The sequence below is a fragment of the Carcharodon carcharias genome, chromosome 30 (assembly GCF_017639515.1).
Source record: "Carcharodon carcharias isolate sCarCar2 chromosome 30, sCarCar2.pri, whole genome shotgun sequence".
Classification (NCBI taxonomy): domain Eukaryota; kingdom Metazoa; phylum Chordata; class Chondrichthyes; order Lamniformes; family Lamnidae; genus Carcharodon; species Carcharodon carcharias.
This window is the reverse complement of record NC_054496.1, coordinates 16,335,760-16,350,922: the sequence shown is the minus strand read 5'-3', so window position 1 is coordinate 16,350,922 and position 15,163 is coordinate 16,335,760. Positions and strand designations below refer to the sequence as shown.

At 45.8% G+C, this 15,163-nt stretch overlaps 1 protein-coding gene across 2 annotated transcripts in view; it reads left to right on the top strand.

Moving 5' to 3' along the window:
• camsap3 (calmodulin regulated spectrin-associated protein family, member 3) overlaps nucleotides 1–15,163 on the top strand; it is a 210,603-nt gene that overhangs the window by 48,266 nt on the left and 147,174 nt on the right. For both annotated transcript variants that reach the window (XM_041177237.1, XM_041177235.1), the window contains exon 2: nucleotides 4,961–5,220. In XM_041177237.1, coding sequence (XP_041033171.1) covers nucleotides 4,961–5,220 — 260 coding nt within the window. The remainder of the gene's footprint in view (nucleotides 1–4,960; nucleotides 5,221–15,163) is intronic.

Genomic DNA, 15,163 nt, shown 5'->3' with positions numbered 1-15,163 from the left:
GATCTAACTGTCCGGCGGAACAGGCTTGAGGGGCAGAATGGCCTCTCTTGTCTTTGTTTTGAGGTGCTGTTATGAGTCCCAGGAACTCAGTACCCGCGAATTGGTTTCCGTAGCCTGACTGCAGACTCAGTTCTGGGCTGGAGGCGGTCGGCAGGTTGTCAACAACTTATATAGCGCCTTCTAAGGTAATCGGATGTCCCAAGGTGCTTCGCAGGGGCATTATAAAAACAAAATATGACACGTGCAACATAACAGGAGATATTGGGTCAGGTGAGCTAAAGCTTGGTCAGAGAGGTAGGTTTTAAGGAACGTCTGGAAGGAGGAAAGTGGGGTAAAGAGGTGGAGAATATTCCAGAACTTGGGGCCCAGGCAGCTGAGCGTGCGGCCGCCAAAAATGGGGCAGTTAAAATCAGGGATGCTATAGAGGCCAGCGTTGAAGGAGCACAGGTACCTCGGAGAGGGCTGGGGTATGGGGCTAACTGTATTGTGAGGCTGAGGGAGATTAGAGAGGGGGAGAGGGAAGGCCATAGAGGGATTTGAAAATTGAAGAAGAGAATTTTAAAATCAACGTGGTGTGTGGCCGGGTACCAGTGCAGCTCAGCAAGCACAGAGCTGAGAGGAGAATGGGACTTGAGGTGAGTTAACCCAATGGCAGCAGAGTTTTGGAAGATCTTCAGTTTGCAGAGGGTAGAATGTGGGAAACCAGCCAGGAATGCATTCCTATAGTCCAGTCTAGAGGTAATGAAGCTCTAAACCGGGTCAGGCAGCATCTGTGGAGAGAGAAAAAGGGGTTGGTGATCTCTCATCAGAGCTGTTTGGGTCCTGGGAATAGGTCATTTAATTAAATCATGACGTGATCATTATATTTAACTCCATCTCTACCAATGCTTTGTTTCCATAACACTTAATAACCTTATCTAAGAAAAAAATGATCAATCCCCGCTTTGAAATTCTTGGACCTGCCTGGCCTCAGTTTCTGAGGGAACAGGGTTCTGATTTCCAATACCCTTTTTGTGTAGAAGTGTTTCCTGAAGTTAGCCCAGGGTGGCTTGGCTGTAATTTTGAGGTTATGTCCGCTCGTTCTGGACTCGTCTGTGTACTCTACGGGCTGTTCCCAGAGACACAGATGGATGAATATCAACTGTGGAGGAAGGCCAACAACTCGGTGAAAGACACTCTTTTGTCTGCCCAAATCTTGTTGGTCTTCCAGTGCAAAGTGTTGTCCATGACTGAATGTTCCAGACTAGCACATTCCAAAGGCCAGGACTATGTGCTGAGGGACCGACCAGAGCTTGGGGCAAGAGGTGCAGAGGGTAAAAAGGCCATCGTCAAGGACCTTTCAGCCACAGTACACCGAGGGGCTGGAAACTGGGTAAAACACCTCCGGCTGTATGTTTGACATGTAAATTTCACCTGTGGTTGTAAATGTAATGAGCGACATACAGTATTGGAAGAAACTGATCTGTTTGCACCTTATGTAACATCAACCTTGGTCATAGAGTGTACTTTTGTAAATTTTCTGAATGAAGTATATTTTTGAAAGAAAAGATGGACAATGGGTTTTAATGATACAGATGCCAAGTGCTGACATCCTAGAATCAAGAGTTGAAGGAAAATGGAACAGGACCTCATTTTTATTTCCCTTCCTCCTACTTCAACTTGGTTAATGAGGCATTAAGCTTGTGGTAGCACGTTGCATACGCAAACATTGGGCCTGTTGGATTTGCTGTGTTCTGTATTAGGGTGGGTTTCATGACCTAGCGCTGAAGGACGTGTTTGGGGAGTCTGTGCAGGGGAGAAAAACAAAACCTGTCGTCCCAGGAATGAGCACTGAGCCTGTTTACTTATTAACTGATGTGAAACAAGTTTCCGATAAATAACGTTGACTCTTCGAATAATGACCTGACTGCTAATCTCTCTACTGACGAGATCTCTATGAAACTACGTTCTTCTACCTTAGTTTGAAGATTGACAAACTGACCATTACCTACATTGAGAATGAATCCACTCTTTCCATGTGACAGCAGGTGGCCTTTATTGTGTGGACTGTAAGTGAGGGTGTGACTCGAGCTGATCTGGCTGATGAGGTTGAATGAAAATGGATGTTCCACATTGCTCTTTTTAACCTAAGATTTACAGCACAGAAATGGGCCATTTGGCCGAGCTGGATGCTAGTGTTTATGGTCCACCTGAGCTGCTTCTCACTTCTTACTTAGAAAATTTATAGCACAGAAGGAGGCCATTCGGCCAATTGTGTCTGTGCTGGCCTCTTGGTCTGTAGCCCTAAACATTAAGGATTCCTGCCTCTGCCACCCTTCCAGACAGCGTAATGTGGAGCCCGCTTCCTTAAGCCTCTCATATATTCCTGGATGTACATTTTCAGGGGTCTGAAATGCTCCTGCTCCCCTGAATGTTGTCTGAGATCTTTTAAAAGAGGTTGGTGGGATTGCTGAAGCTCTTTTTAAGAATGTCGTGCTAGTTGGTAAGTGTCTATCAGGTCAGCTGATCATATGGCACTTTGCCTGCTGTAAAAGCATTTTACTAGACTGGTCAACACACTGGCGGCTTGTTTCATTCCAGAATGCCTAGTGTCAGCTAACAGCAGACACTGGACTCCGTGTGGGGGAGTTGAATCAGCAAGCGAAAATCTCCACTTGTGAACCCCGCTGGGTTAAAACCTGCTTGATGAAAAGCTCTTAAAACCCCAACCCCTTCCTCGGCTTTTCCATTCCCCCCCACCCGCCCCCCCCCCCCAAATTTTCTTCCCCCAGCCCCTTCTCCTGAAGCCACCATTTGTGAGGGGGCACAGTTCCTCAGGCATCCCCTGCACTTGGTATCTTGTCTGAAGGCTGGCATGTGGAGCCTAGACCATGTATTGAGTGGTTATTGGCTGGGAGGCAACTGAAGCTGAGTCTGTCCTGTCTGGTATCGATAGTTAGACTCGCTGGACGGTGATCGGATGTGGTGAACTTGACTGCCCTCTGCCCTCTGCCCTCTGCACTTCTGTAGGCAGAAGGGAGGCTGTCAAACCAGCTCTAAGAAAGGGAAAGGCCTCACGTTCTTGCATGACCTCAATGTCCGAAAGCACTTTACAGCCAATGAAGTACTTGAGGTGCAGTCGCTGTTGTAATGTGGGAAGTATGATGGCCATTTTGTGCACAGCAAGCTTCATATACGGTACTATGATGATGATCAAATCATATGTTTTTCATAATGTTGATTTAAGGGGTAAATATTGGCCAGGACATAATGGTGACCTCTTCTGTTCTTCCTTGAAATATTGCCATATGGGATCTTTGAGAGGGTAGTCAGGAACCTCTGTTTAATGTCTCAATTGATAGATGGAATTTCTGACAGTGCAGCACTCCCTCAGTACTGCACTGGTGGGCCGATCTGGATTACGTGCTCAAATGTCTGGAGTGTGGGGCTTGAACCCGCAACCTTCAGGCCTGGGGACAAGGATGGTACTCAGAAACACAGCTAGAAACCTCCTGTCCGGATTCATGTTTTCCCAATGGGATTGTTCAGGAGCTCACTGGTTTAATTGTAGAATGGTGCAGCACCGAGGGAGCCTATTCGGCCCATCGCGCTCGTTTTGCTTTAGCTCAATCTAATTCGGCCCGCTTGCCCTTCTCTTTTTCCATGTAGCCCTGCACATATTTTGCTTCCAAGCTTTTTTTTAAAAAATCCAATCCCCTTTTTTTTGAAAATTACTATTGAATCTGCTTCCGCCACTATTTCCAGCAGCACGTTCCAGATTGAAACAACTCGCTAATTTGTGTCACGCTCTCTTGTGCCCCTCAGTGCTACGCGATAACCAGCTGAGGAGTAATGTCTCTCCGACCTTATTTCCCATTGTTGACAAGCCTTCCCTTGTTTGTGGTCTGCCTTTTTTCAAGTGAGGAAGTTCTGTTTAAAAAATTTAGCGGAGCTGCTGTCTCCTTGCCTGACCTGCTCTGTCTGAGCTCATTAATATTTTGTTCCTTCTTAAGCCAAGCGATGCCATATGCACCCTAACCACAGACGGAAACGAGGCTCCGGATAAGACATGACCCAGCGCCGCCTCGATAGTCTGCGTTGCACCAACACAGTCGCAACTCTTTCAGTCATTTCCAGCCTGACGGCAGGCAGAACTTTCATTCCTATAGCACCTGTCCTGTTCTCTGTGCTTCTCAGCCAGTCTAGTGGTTGCTGTTTTGACTTGGGGGGGGGGAAACACAGCAGCCAATCTGTGCACAGCAAGCTCCCACAAACAGTACCTCGGGGAAAGTAGAGTTGTTGAGGTCGAGGGTCAGCCATGACTTTATTAAATGGCGAGCAGCCTTGAGGAGCCGAACGGCTTACTTCCTACTCTCGTTTCTGATGGTAATGAGCAGATCAGCTATTTTGAATTGTTGGTTGAGCGATAAATATTGTCCGGGACTAATTCTCTCAGCTGTGCTGCATAGCGATCTGAAACTTTTTGCGCACGTCCACCATTCTCTTTAAGATATGTGATCATAAAGGGACTGCATTGTACTGCAAACAGGCCACGCACAAATTAGACAGAACGCTGCCAGGATGCAGGGAAGGAGTCCCCAGCTGACCTGACCCAGCACCCAGAGATTGTTTCAACCCCCATGAGAATAACCTTGGTTTTTAACATCTCATCAGAAAGGGAGGCACCTCCCATAGTGCAGCACTCCCTCGGGACCGCACGGGTGCGTTGGCCTAGATTGTGTGACCAAATCGCGAGTGGAACTTGAACCGCAACCTTCTGACTCGGAGAAGTGTGTGCGCTACCCACTGAGCCACAACTGACGCAACGTGTATTCATTTTTTTTAATTAAGTAGTAAATGAAGCTCTTCGGAGTCTTCAAATCGAATGTGCTCATAGAAAGGAGGAAGCTGAAAGTTGGCAGTTTTGGGCTCATTGTTATTTATTTATTGATTGATTGACTGATTGACTCATTCTTTCCAGAGAACGTGCCAGACGAGCTGAGGGAGCCGTTTTACACCGACCAGTATGACCAGGAACACATCAAGCCGCCAGTCATCCGTCTGCTGCTTTCCTCGGATATCTACTGCCGGGTCTGTGGTCAGACCCTGCCGCACGATGAGCTTGGCCTGCCTCAGGATAACATGGCCGTCCTCCAGGCTCTGTCGCGGAAAGGACTCCAGGTGAAGGACCAGGAGGTAGTGGTGACTGATGCCGACCTCCGGAAGAAGCCCATCAAAATGGTAAGGTTCAAGTGTGTGGACGTAAGCGGCCAGGTCCATCGGGCTAGAACAGCAAACGGTGTTCATCTTCCTTGTGATGCTTTGCAACTCACCATTGTCGTACCTGCATAGAGGCCCTGGTTATATTTTATTTGAAGGTCTCCAGCCTCTTGTGCACAAGCACCGCCATCATTGTTTGTCCAAGGCACTGACCCACTTGTGTTTCCATGTCTTGAGTGGCCTACTCCCAGGCTAATGATCTGGTTTAAATCACACCATGGCAGCTGGTGGAATTTAAGATTCCAAATTAACATCTGAAATTGAAAGCTAGCCTCAGTAATGGTGACCATGAATCTATCACTGTTGTAAAAACCCAACTGGTTCACTAATGTCCTTTTAAGGGAAGGAAATCTGCTGTCTTTACCCGGTCTGGCCTACCTGTGACTCCAGACCCTCAGCAGCGTGGTTGACTCTGTTATGTATTGAATGTCTCGTTTGGCTTGCTGTACTTTGCAAGCCAGTGCATTGTGGGATCACAGAATCCATGGGTTTTTTTTTAGTTCTGTTACTGCAGTAGAATAAAGGAGAGCTGCAGTGTTCAATCACCTCCAGAAGTATTGTTTATCTTTAAAAAGTTATTGACCGTACCGATATTAAAGCGTAACACTCTTAACTGCCCCCTGAAATGGACTAGCAAGCCACCCTGTTCATGAGCGCTTGGGGATGGGCAAACACTGCTGGCCTGGCCAGTGATGCCCACATCCCCTGAATGAGAGCTTAGTGGTGAACAAAGGCAGTGACAGGCGGATAACCTACAGCGGGGAAAGGACACTGTTCCCATGCAAAAATATCTCAATTTTTCTAACCGTCCATGCCTTTTTTCCCCCCCTCCACCTCTTGATTTCTGCCTTAACTATTTCTCCATTTGTCTTTCTATGTCTCAATCTTTCTGCTTTTTCTCTCTTCCTATCAAATGGGCTTTCCAACAGTTTGGAAATCAGGAGAAGGATTCCCAGCTATATTTCCTCTCTGTCCCTCAGAAATAATTGCCCGGCGCTGGTTCTGAGAAACATTCCAGTTGGTGTGTTTTAATGTACTGGCTGCTATTGTTTTAGTCTCTTGGGAGATCCTGGAGTGTCATTTCTTGCTCCCATTGTTGGAGGGGCGTGCCCCCTCTAGTGTTTACTAACTAATCTGCAAGTACAACACACATCAAGGTGGTGGGGTGGGGATGCTAATGGAGACGGACGGCACTCTCCTTCCAAGCATCGTGTAGCCAAGCACGTTCCCCTCGTGTTACCTTGAAACTGTGTCAATAGTTGGACCAAAATGCCATCGCTGTGCAACTTCTTATTTCATCCAGAGATAAAAACAAAAAAACTGCGGATGCTGGAAATCCAAAACAAAAACAGAATTACCTGGAAAAACTCAGCAGGTCTGGCAGCGTCGGCGGAGAAGAAAAGAGTTGACGTTTTGAGTCCTCGTGACCCTTCGAAGGGTCATGAGGACTCGAAACGTCAACTCTTTTCTTCTCCGCCGATGCTGCCAGACCTGCTGAGTTTTTCCAGGTAATTCTGTTTTTGTTTCTTATTTCATCCCCTGTCTGATCCTAATCAAAAGTACATGACTTCCATTTGCTCTGATTCCTTTTGGAGGACTGTAGGTCATGTGACAGTGAGTAGCAGCTGTGTAGACGAACCTTCCTAGCAGGTGTCCAATGGGATTGTGGATGGTTAATTGTCTGTGGTGATATATATTATTTATAGAAGTTATTTGTTTGGAATAATTTTTTAACATATATATTGTCGCACTCTGTGGGATTTGCAGAGGGCTGCAGACACACTTGTGTTTAAGAGCTTTCAATTTAGGTTAACAAATGATGTGTGTGTTGGGGAAGAGGGAGGTGGTGGTTGGATGGAGGGGGACAAGCTATGTGAGGGGAAGGGGTTCCTGGGCAGGCTAGTGGGATGCAATTGGTGACTGGAGCAATGCAGAGGGCAAACATATCAGGTATATCTCCAAGTTTTGCCCTGCTGGGGCAGTAAACTATAATCTGACGGTAGATTATGTTTGGTTGGTTTGTTGTGCCATTGGCGTGGGTGCACAGCTGTGATGGGGCAGCCTCAGTCACAGTGCGCAGCGCAGTTTTAGTGTAAGCGCACTTATTAAAGAGTAGTGCCATCATTGATCCTCGATTGGGAGAACTGTATGAATGTTTAACAAGCATGATGAGAATTTGTTCAACTAAATCTTAAAGTTTCTGACCATTTGTGTTGATTTGTGAGGATTAGTGAATCTAATGTGGAGTTCATTTGACTTTTGAAAAAATGTTATTAATTGTGGGATTTGTGAGACTAGGTCAGGTGTGTATATAGAATCAAAGCAACCCTAATTTCAGATTGTACTGAAGAAGTAACGTATTACTTGTGTATAAGGCGATATGTAGTTTCTAGCCAAAGAAATTGGTGACCTGGGTCTTAGATGCACCAACAGCCAGTGCCTTTAGCACAGGAGCTCTAACATATACTGTATGCTAGTTACCTTAGACCACAGCACCTCATCATAGATACCAGGAACCTGGAAAAAGCAGCAGGGCTGGACCATCCCATGTGACAGAAAGGAGGGGGGAACAAAAGGGAGCCTTGCACTTGTATTGCGCCCTTCATGACCTCTGACTTCCCAAGGCTCATCGCAGCCAGTGTAATAACTTCCGAAATGTGGTCCATACTGCAAAAGGCAGAAGTGAATTTGCGCACAGCAAGCTCCCACGAGCAGCAACGTGATGATGGCCAAATAATTTGCTTTTGTGATGTCGATTGGGGTATAAATATCGGCCAGGGCACCGGGGAGAAGCCCCCTCTTCGACTTTGAAGTGGTGCCGTGGGAGCTTTGGCGTCCAGCGGAGAGGCCGGGCATGTCTCATCTGAATGTTGGCATCTCCAACGGTGCAGCACCCCCCTCAGCACTGCACTGGGCGTAAGCAGGAGGAGCCAGCGGCTGCTCTTGCCAGCATGAGCTATGTACATTTAACCTGTTGTGCCCCCTCCGGGGGTGCTGTGTTTCAGATAAGACATCAAACTAAGGCCGCTTCTACCCTCCCGTTATAAAATACCCCAGCATGATTTTGAAGGGTGTGGCTGCTCCATCAAACAACACCTGAAAACAGATTATCCAGCCATTAACACACTTTTGTTGGTGGGAACCTGCTGTTGTGTTTCCCACATTACACTTCGAAAGTACCTCATTGGCTGTGAAGTGCTTTGAGACATTTGGTAGTTGGGAAAAGCACTATATAAATGCAAGGCTGTCTTATTATCTTTCTTGTGGGAGGGTGTGGTTTGTTAGGGGTGGTGCAGGGTATTTTTGTATTTATTTGGGTTGGGGAATTAAAGGTATCTGGCTTCTATAATCTGGCAATTGTTGTTCATTTCTTTTACTGTCAGACTTTTATTTGCCTCCTGAACTTAAAGTTTGGGTTGAGGTTAGTTAAAATTTAAAGTTAATGTGGGTTCTGAAGAAGAAACCTTTCCTGGAGTAATTGGAGTTAAAGATTTTAAATTTTGCGCCGTAGGTAAAAATTTTATGGGGCTTTAAAATCTGAACTTTAAAGCTGCAAATCTGCTTTTGGAGCATTACAGCTTTAAGAAGTGCTCAATCAATGGCTGGATCTCCTTGCCAAACTGTGAGAAAGAATGAAGAGAAAACTATGCGTTGTACAGTCAGCTTTGTGTTATCTGGCTCTCTAATAACTGGAATTTCTGATGGTTCCCCCAGTGAGTTGTCATGTTGCCAACTGGAAGCAATTACTAAGTTATCTGGGGCCTGCACCTGTACACTATTATTTCAAACTTTTTAATTCATGTTTTGATGTCCTGTTGAAGAATTGGAGGAATCCCGTGCACTTGCAAATTAGTTCATGCTGCAAGTATTGTATTGTGCTGTATTCCATCGGTAAACCCCACCATGGCCGATACATTCGGTAAAAACCTGGAATTAGAAGTCTGATGATGACCATGAAACCATTGGCGATTGTCACAAAGCAGCAGCTAGTGATTCACTAATGTCCTTTAGGGAAGGAAATCTGCCCTCCTCACCCAGCCTGGCCTACATGTGACTCCAGACCCACAGCAATGTGGTGGACGCTTAAATGCCCTCTGAAAAAGGGCACTTAGGGATGGGCAATAAATGTCGGCCTAGCCAGGGACACCCAAATCCCATGAACGAATATATAAAAAAAAAAGTGGAACTCTCCATTAAGCTGCATTTTTGATTCACCAGCACTGCCCATCCCCCACACATGCTGGAAAATAAAGATTTTACTGTTGGGTTTCTTTTTTTAGCTTCTGATGGAGAAACTCCTTTGGCTTGTGGGATGAGTTATTTGAAGATCAGGAAGTGGAGGTTGTGTTCTTTTTGGCACTGGGCTACAGGAGCACAGCCAGGAATGGTGGGGGCCCATAGTGATCTGGCATATGGCAGACAGTGCCTGATTGACTCTACCCCCACCCCACCCCCTCAGTTACCTTACCCAAAATCAGTTGTGTAAAGTCACAGAATTAAGTTAACCCCCTTTTTATGACTTGGCAGTGTTGCTAGAGAAAAGTTGGGGGTGGGGGAGTAAGAGGGAGACTTGCCTTTATATAGTGCCTTTCATGACCTCGCAATGCCCCAAAGCAGTAATTTTGAAGTGTCGTCATGTTTCCTATATTACATTTCCTATTTGTACACAGCCAAGGCCTACGTTGAAAGGTAAATATTAGCCTGAACCCAGATTCCCCTGTTGTTATTCAAAATAGTGCTGTGGGATCTGGTGCACTTCAGCAGGTAGCTGGGGGTCTCGGTTTAATGTCTCATCTGAAATTTGGCACCTTGGGAGTCCAGCATACTCTCTCCATATTGCACTGGGAGCCTTGAGCGAGATTTTGTGCTGAAGCCTGGTTTATGTTGACTTAGCAGTTAAGCTTCCAAGCTCGTTTCCACTCTCGTAATTAGCCTCCTATTTTCATCACTTCTCTGATGTGGCTCTCCATCCTCGAGCTGTAAAAATGTGACCTGCTGTCAAATCCCCTTGGGCTTCTGTCGAGTGGCTGACTCCCCGTTTCTTAGCTGGTTGCTAGGGGACTGCCAGGCTTCACTCGTGAAGTGGGTCCATTCCTCATTGTACATTTTCAAAGGTGTTGCCTATTTCAATGTCATTTGATGTTGAAAGTAAACACAACTCTATCTGTTTGCTCGCTTTCTCTCTCCTCGTCTCTCCCGCTCTGTTGTACTATTAGTGATTAGAATTAATCTGCAGATGCTTCTTGGGTGGAAATATTAAGTTTATTTACAATATACTCGGCAGGGAGGAACCAAATCTTGGTGATTTGTCTCTTTCTTTCTTAAATGGTCCTCCTGTTTATGGATGACCCACATGGTAAGATGGAGGTCCAGTCACCGCACTTATTTCGCCCGGTAACCACTTTGGTCCTTCCCCGAAGTTTTTCACGTATGCCGGCGCTCCAACGGTAAATTTCCTCTCGCAACTATGCCAATCGTGTCTAGTTTCCTGGCTTCCCTGACTCCTTTCCACCTTCCCCACTAAATTCAGCATTATTAAGCTCAACCTCGTCCTGAGATGGCTTTTCAACGATCACTCCGCAGGTGTGACGCCTGTTGTTGTGTAAGGGCTAGCCCTGCAATGAGAAAGAAAGCGTGCTAGCTTGGTTGCCAGGAATCGCCAGTCCCTTTCGGCCAGTCCGTTTGAGGGAGGGTGGGTACGGTGCAGTTTTCACATGAGCCATACTGTTGAGGCCCATAAACCGTTGAAACTCAGCACTCGTAAATGCCGTGCCGTTATCGAAAACAACTACTTCTGGTAGTCCGTGAATGGCAAAACTCTGATGTAATTTCTCAATTTGTAGCGGCTGATGTGGGTGACTTCACCTCATATACGTCCAACCTTTTTGAATGGGCATCGACAATGAGCAGAAACATTGTTCCCAGGAAAGGTCCAACGTTGTCAATGTGTAACCGCACCCAGGGTCTACCTGGCCACTCCCATGGGTGTAACAGAGCTGTCAGTGGCAACTTTTGCAGTTGCTGAGATTGCCCACAGTGCTTTACTAAACTCTCTATTTCGCCATCCATCACGGGCCACCATAGGTAGCTGCTTGCAATGGTCTTCATTTGGCAAATTCCTGGATGGGCACCGTGTAGTTCAATTAAAAATGGCTCCCTTCCCTTTGGAGGAACTATCACTCGTGCTCCCCACAGTAAGGTGTCACCCTGGGTGGTTACTTCATGTCTGCTGTTGAAGTACAGTTTCATTTCATCGGATAAGGTCTCCTTTGACTAACCATGTAACACTTGTTCTCGTACTTGATATAAGGCTGGGTCCCGACTTATCCAGTCTCTGATCTATTGAGCACATTATGGTGAGGAATCTAAGAAATTTAACAGTAAAACAAGTTCCTGTGGAACTGGGATGTGCTCATCATTTTCTTGTAAAGGCAAATGACTAAGGGCATCGGTGTTTGGGATTTGATTGCCAGACCTGTGTATGAAAGTATATTTATATGCTGCTAGGATTAAAGCCCATCGCTGTATTCTTGCTGAGGCTATGGGTGGTATAGCCTTGACCTCACTAAATGACAATATCTAGGCTTGGGCTGACAAGTGGCAAGTAACATTTGCGCCACAAGTTCCAGGCAATGACCATCTCCAACAGGAGAGGATCTAGCCATCGCCGCTTGACATTCAATGGCTTTACTGTCACCGGATCCTCCACTATCAATATCTTGCGGGGGTTACCGTTGACCAGAAACTGAACTGGACTAGCCATATAAATATTGTGGTTACAAGAGCAGGTCAGAGGCTAGGAATCCTGCAACGAGTAACTCACCCACCTGACTCCCTTCAGAGTCTTACTGAAGTCTCAATATTCCATTAGCTGCTTCAAATTCGCCACGTAGTATGCAGTTGTCTCACCCAGGGCTCTATTTCACAAATTCCCATCATGACTGAGGGCTTGGGTTCAATGTGACCCTTCATGAGGTTCCGCAATTCATAGAAATTTTTCAAACCTGGGCTAGTGGGTGCTGTCAAACTTTGAATCAAACCGTAGGTTTTGCTCCCGCAAGGACACGAGGATCGCTTGCCTCTTCTCTTCCCCTGTAATCTTGTTTGCTTGAAATAAATAACGTGAGGCGGTCTGTGTAATGAGACCAATCATCTGTGGCTGGTTTGAAAGAATCAATTCTCCCAAATTGTGGCATTTTGAGAGGGATTACCTCAATTCTAATGGAACTTGCTACTTCCAATCACTGGGTGAGGTACAGTGCCAATTTCTTCTTAATTTGATTTCTTCTGTTCAATCCTGTTTTATCCTCATCGCCAGTTTGTTGTAGGATGGCCAAGTTGTACTATTAGTGATAGGGTTAATCTGCAGCTGCTTCTTGGGTGGAAACATTAAGTTTATTTACAATATACTCAGCAGCAACTCCAACTCTATCTCTATCTCTACACTGCTGAGGTAGCCTGTGCTACTCTCCTATTGGTTACAACAGATCATATGATTTCTCCTAACAAGTATTATCCTTAAAGGTACATTACACACTAAATAAAACCATAATTACTACATGCTGTCTTATCTCTCTTCTTTCTCTCACTCTCTGCCACACTCTTTTCTCTCCCTCTATCCTGCTCTCTCTCTTATCTCACTCTCTTTCCCCACTTGTGCACTTTCTCTCTCTTTCTGGTTCATGCGTGCTCTCTTCCTAATCAGAAATGTCACTCTCAATGTTCCTTGCAGCACTGACAGCTCTGGTCTGTCTTGTGTGTGGTTGTGCCAAATACCCCTCAACTTGACTGGCTGGCTGTGTTGGTTGAATCCTCACTGAGACTTTAACTGGCTAACCTGCTGCATACCCGATGGATAGGGTTGCCAGCCCTCTGCAATTGTCCTAGAGTTTCCAGGAATTAAATAATCTTGTGGAACGTTGCTGTGAACCCAGGAGAAAAGTTATAGTGCATTTTTCAACATTTTAATTATAAAATACTGGTGGTAGTGGGATGGGGAAATGAAGGCTGTTTTGACCATGTAGGGTGGTTGGCTGTCCAACTAGAGTTGGCGGCGCTCACGGAGGTATTACCTTGTTCCAAACATCTTCCTTCTAGTTAGAAGCGCTGTCCTATTGCTGATATCCAGCTACTTTGAGTCACTTATTGTTCAAGTAACCCGGATAACTGAAGGAGCTGGAGCTTGCTTGCCCTTGTATAACATACACAACTTACTATTCATCTCAGAAGTACTTCACAGAAGGGGAGCACATCGGGAAGTCGATGTGGAGCAAGTTAAAGAGGCCGTCGAGGCATTTAGCTCTGAGACTTTGGAATATGACCAGTGTAGTACCAAGGAATATGGGTTTTTGGAAAGGAAGTTCCAGAATGCATGGGCCAGATGCAAGTGAACTCTCTGTGGGGCAGTTGCACATGAGGCCGGAGTTATGCATGAGCCAGATGTAAGTGAACTGTCTGTGGGGCAGTTGCACGTGAGGCCGGAGTTGGCTGGGAGATGAGATGTAGAGGTTGGAACTGCTCAAAAACAGAACACATCTAGAGAAGAGTTTGAATTCTGCACTTTGAAAGATGGGGAACCATTAGAGGTCAGATGTGATTGAGTGATCAGTGAGTGAAAGTTGAACAGATCACTTTAGTTGCAGTTTATAACCACTAATGTCTAGTTAGCAAAAAGTAATCCAAGTATCTGAAGTAATCTAATGTAGCAGTCCAAACTTGCACAGCTTGCAGGTCTGTGCAGGGATGATGAGCTCTTCCATTCTGGGCCCCTTTTGAACATTGTTCACCAGGGTTCCATGGCCTCACCAGGTCTGCAGTGGGAACAATGTCACATTAAACAGGACCTGCACGCTCAGCTTGAGTTCCAGATTTCCAAAGTGATTATGTGAATGTTTAAAAAGCTCAGCAAACATGCATGAGAGGACCCCTCATATGGACACTTTAATTAAATCCTTAAAAGGACTGTGCTGTTGATGTGATTCTGCTTCTGACTGTAGTAATTATGGTTTTATTTAGTGTGTAATGTACCTTTAAGAATATTATTTGTTAGGAGAGATCACATGACCTGTAGTAACCAATAGGAGAGTAGCTTGGGCTACCTCACAATCTGTTTAGAGATGGAGTTAAAAGCACTCATAGTTGCTGCTGAGTATATTATAAATAAACTTAATGTTTCCATCAACGAAGTGTCTCCAGATCAACTCTATCAGTGATCGCACAACTCGGCCACCCTACAACACCAACCAACCCCATTCTTTCCGGGAGATGTTCACTCAAGCTCGGATACAGTTCCACTGGTATTTTACCCCCCACCCCCACCCCCACCACAGGTCCAGTGTCCTGCTACAGATGGTAGTACCCTGTAGGCTTGAGCCTGGACTGTGATCTGATGGTCACAGCATGTCCTTTGCCTGCTGTCTGAGCTGTGATGTGAACCTTCTACAGCCTCTCTGAGATCTCTGCACTCCTTCAATGCTGCTCTTTTGCGCATCCCCTATATCCTTCCCCCTGCCATTGGTGCTTGTGCCTTCAGCTACCAATTCTCTCCCTAAACTGATCTGCCTGTCTCTCTCTCTCTCTCTCTCCCTTTAAGTTAATTGTGAAAATCTACCTCTTTGACCAAGCTTTTGGTCAACTGCCCTAATATCACCTCCTTTGGCTCACTGCCTTTTCTTTATTTGCTTATTACACTCCAGAGTGCCTTGGGACCCTTTAGTGCATTAAAGGTGCAGTCCAAATGCAGGCTGTTTTTGGTAGCGGTGGTTGAAAGGGGAATGTTGGCCAGAGTACTGGTAGAACTTGGCCCTTCCATATTAACAGGACAATGGGATCCTGTCTGTTAATGATTATTCTGTTTTGGGCCAGAGTTGTCAGCCTAGTGCTCCTATTGGCACTTAACTCTGCA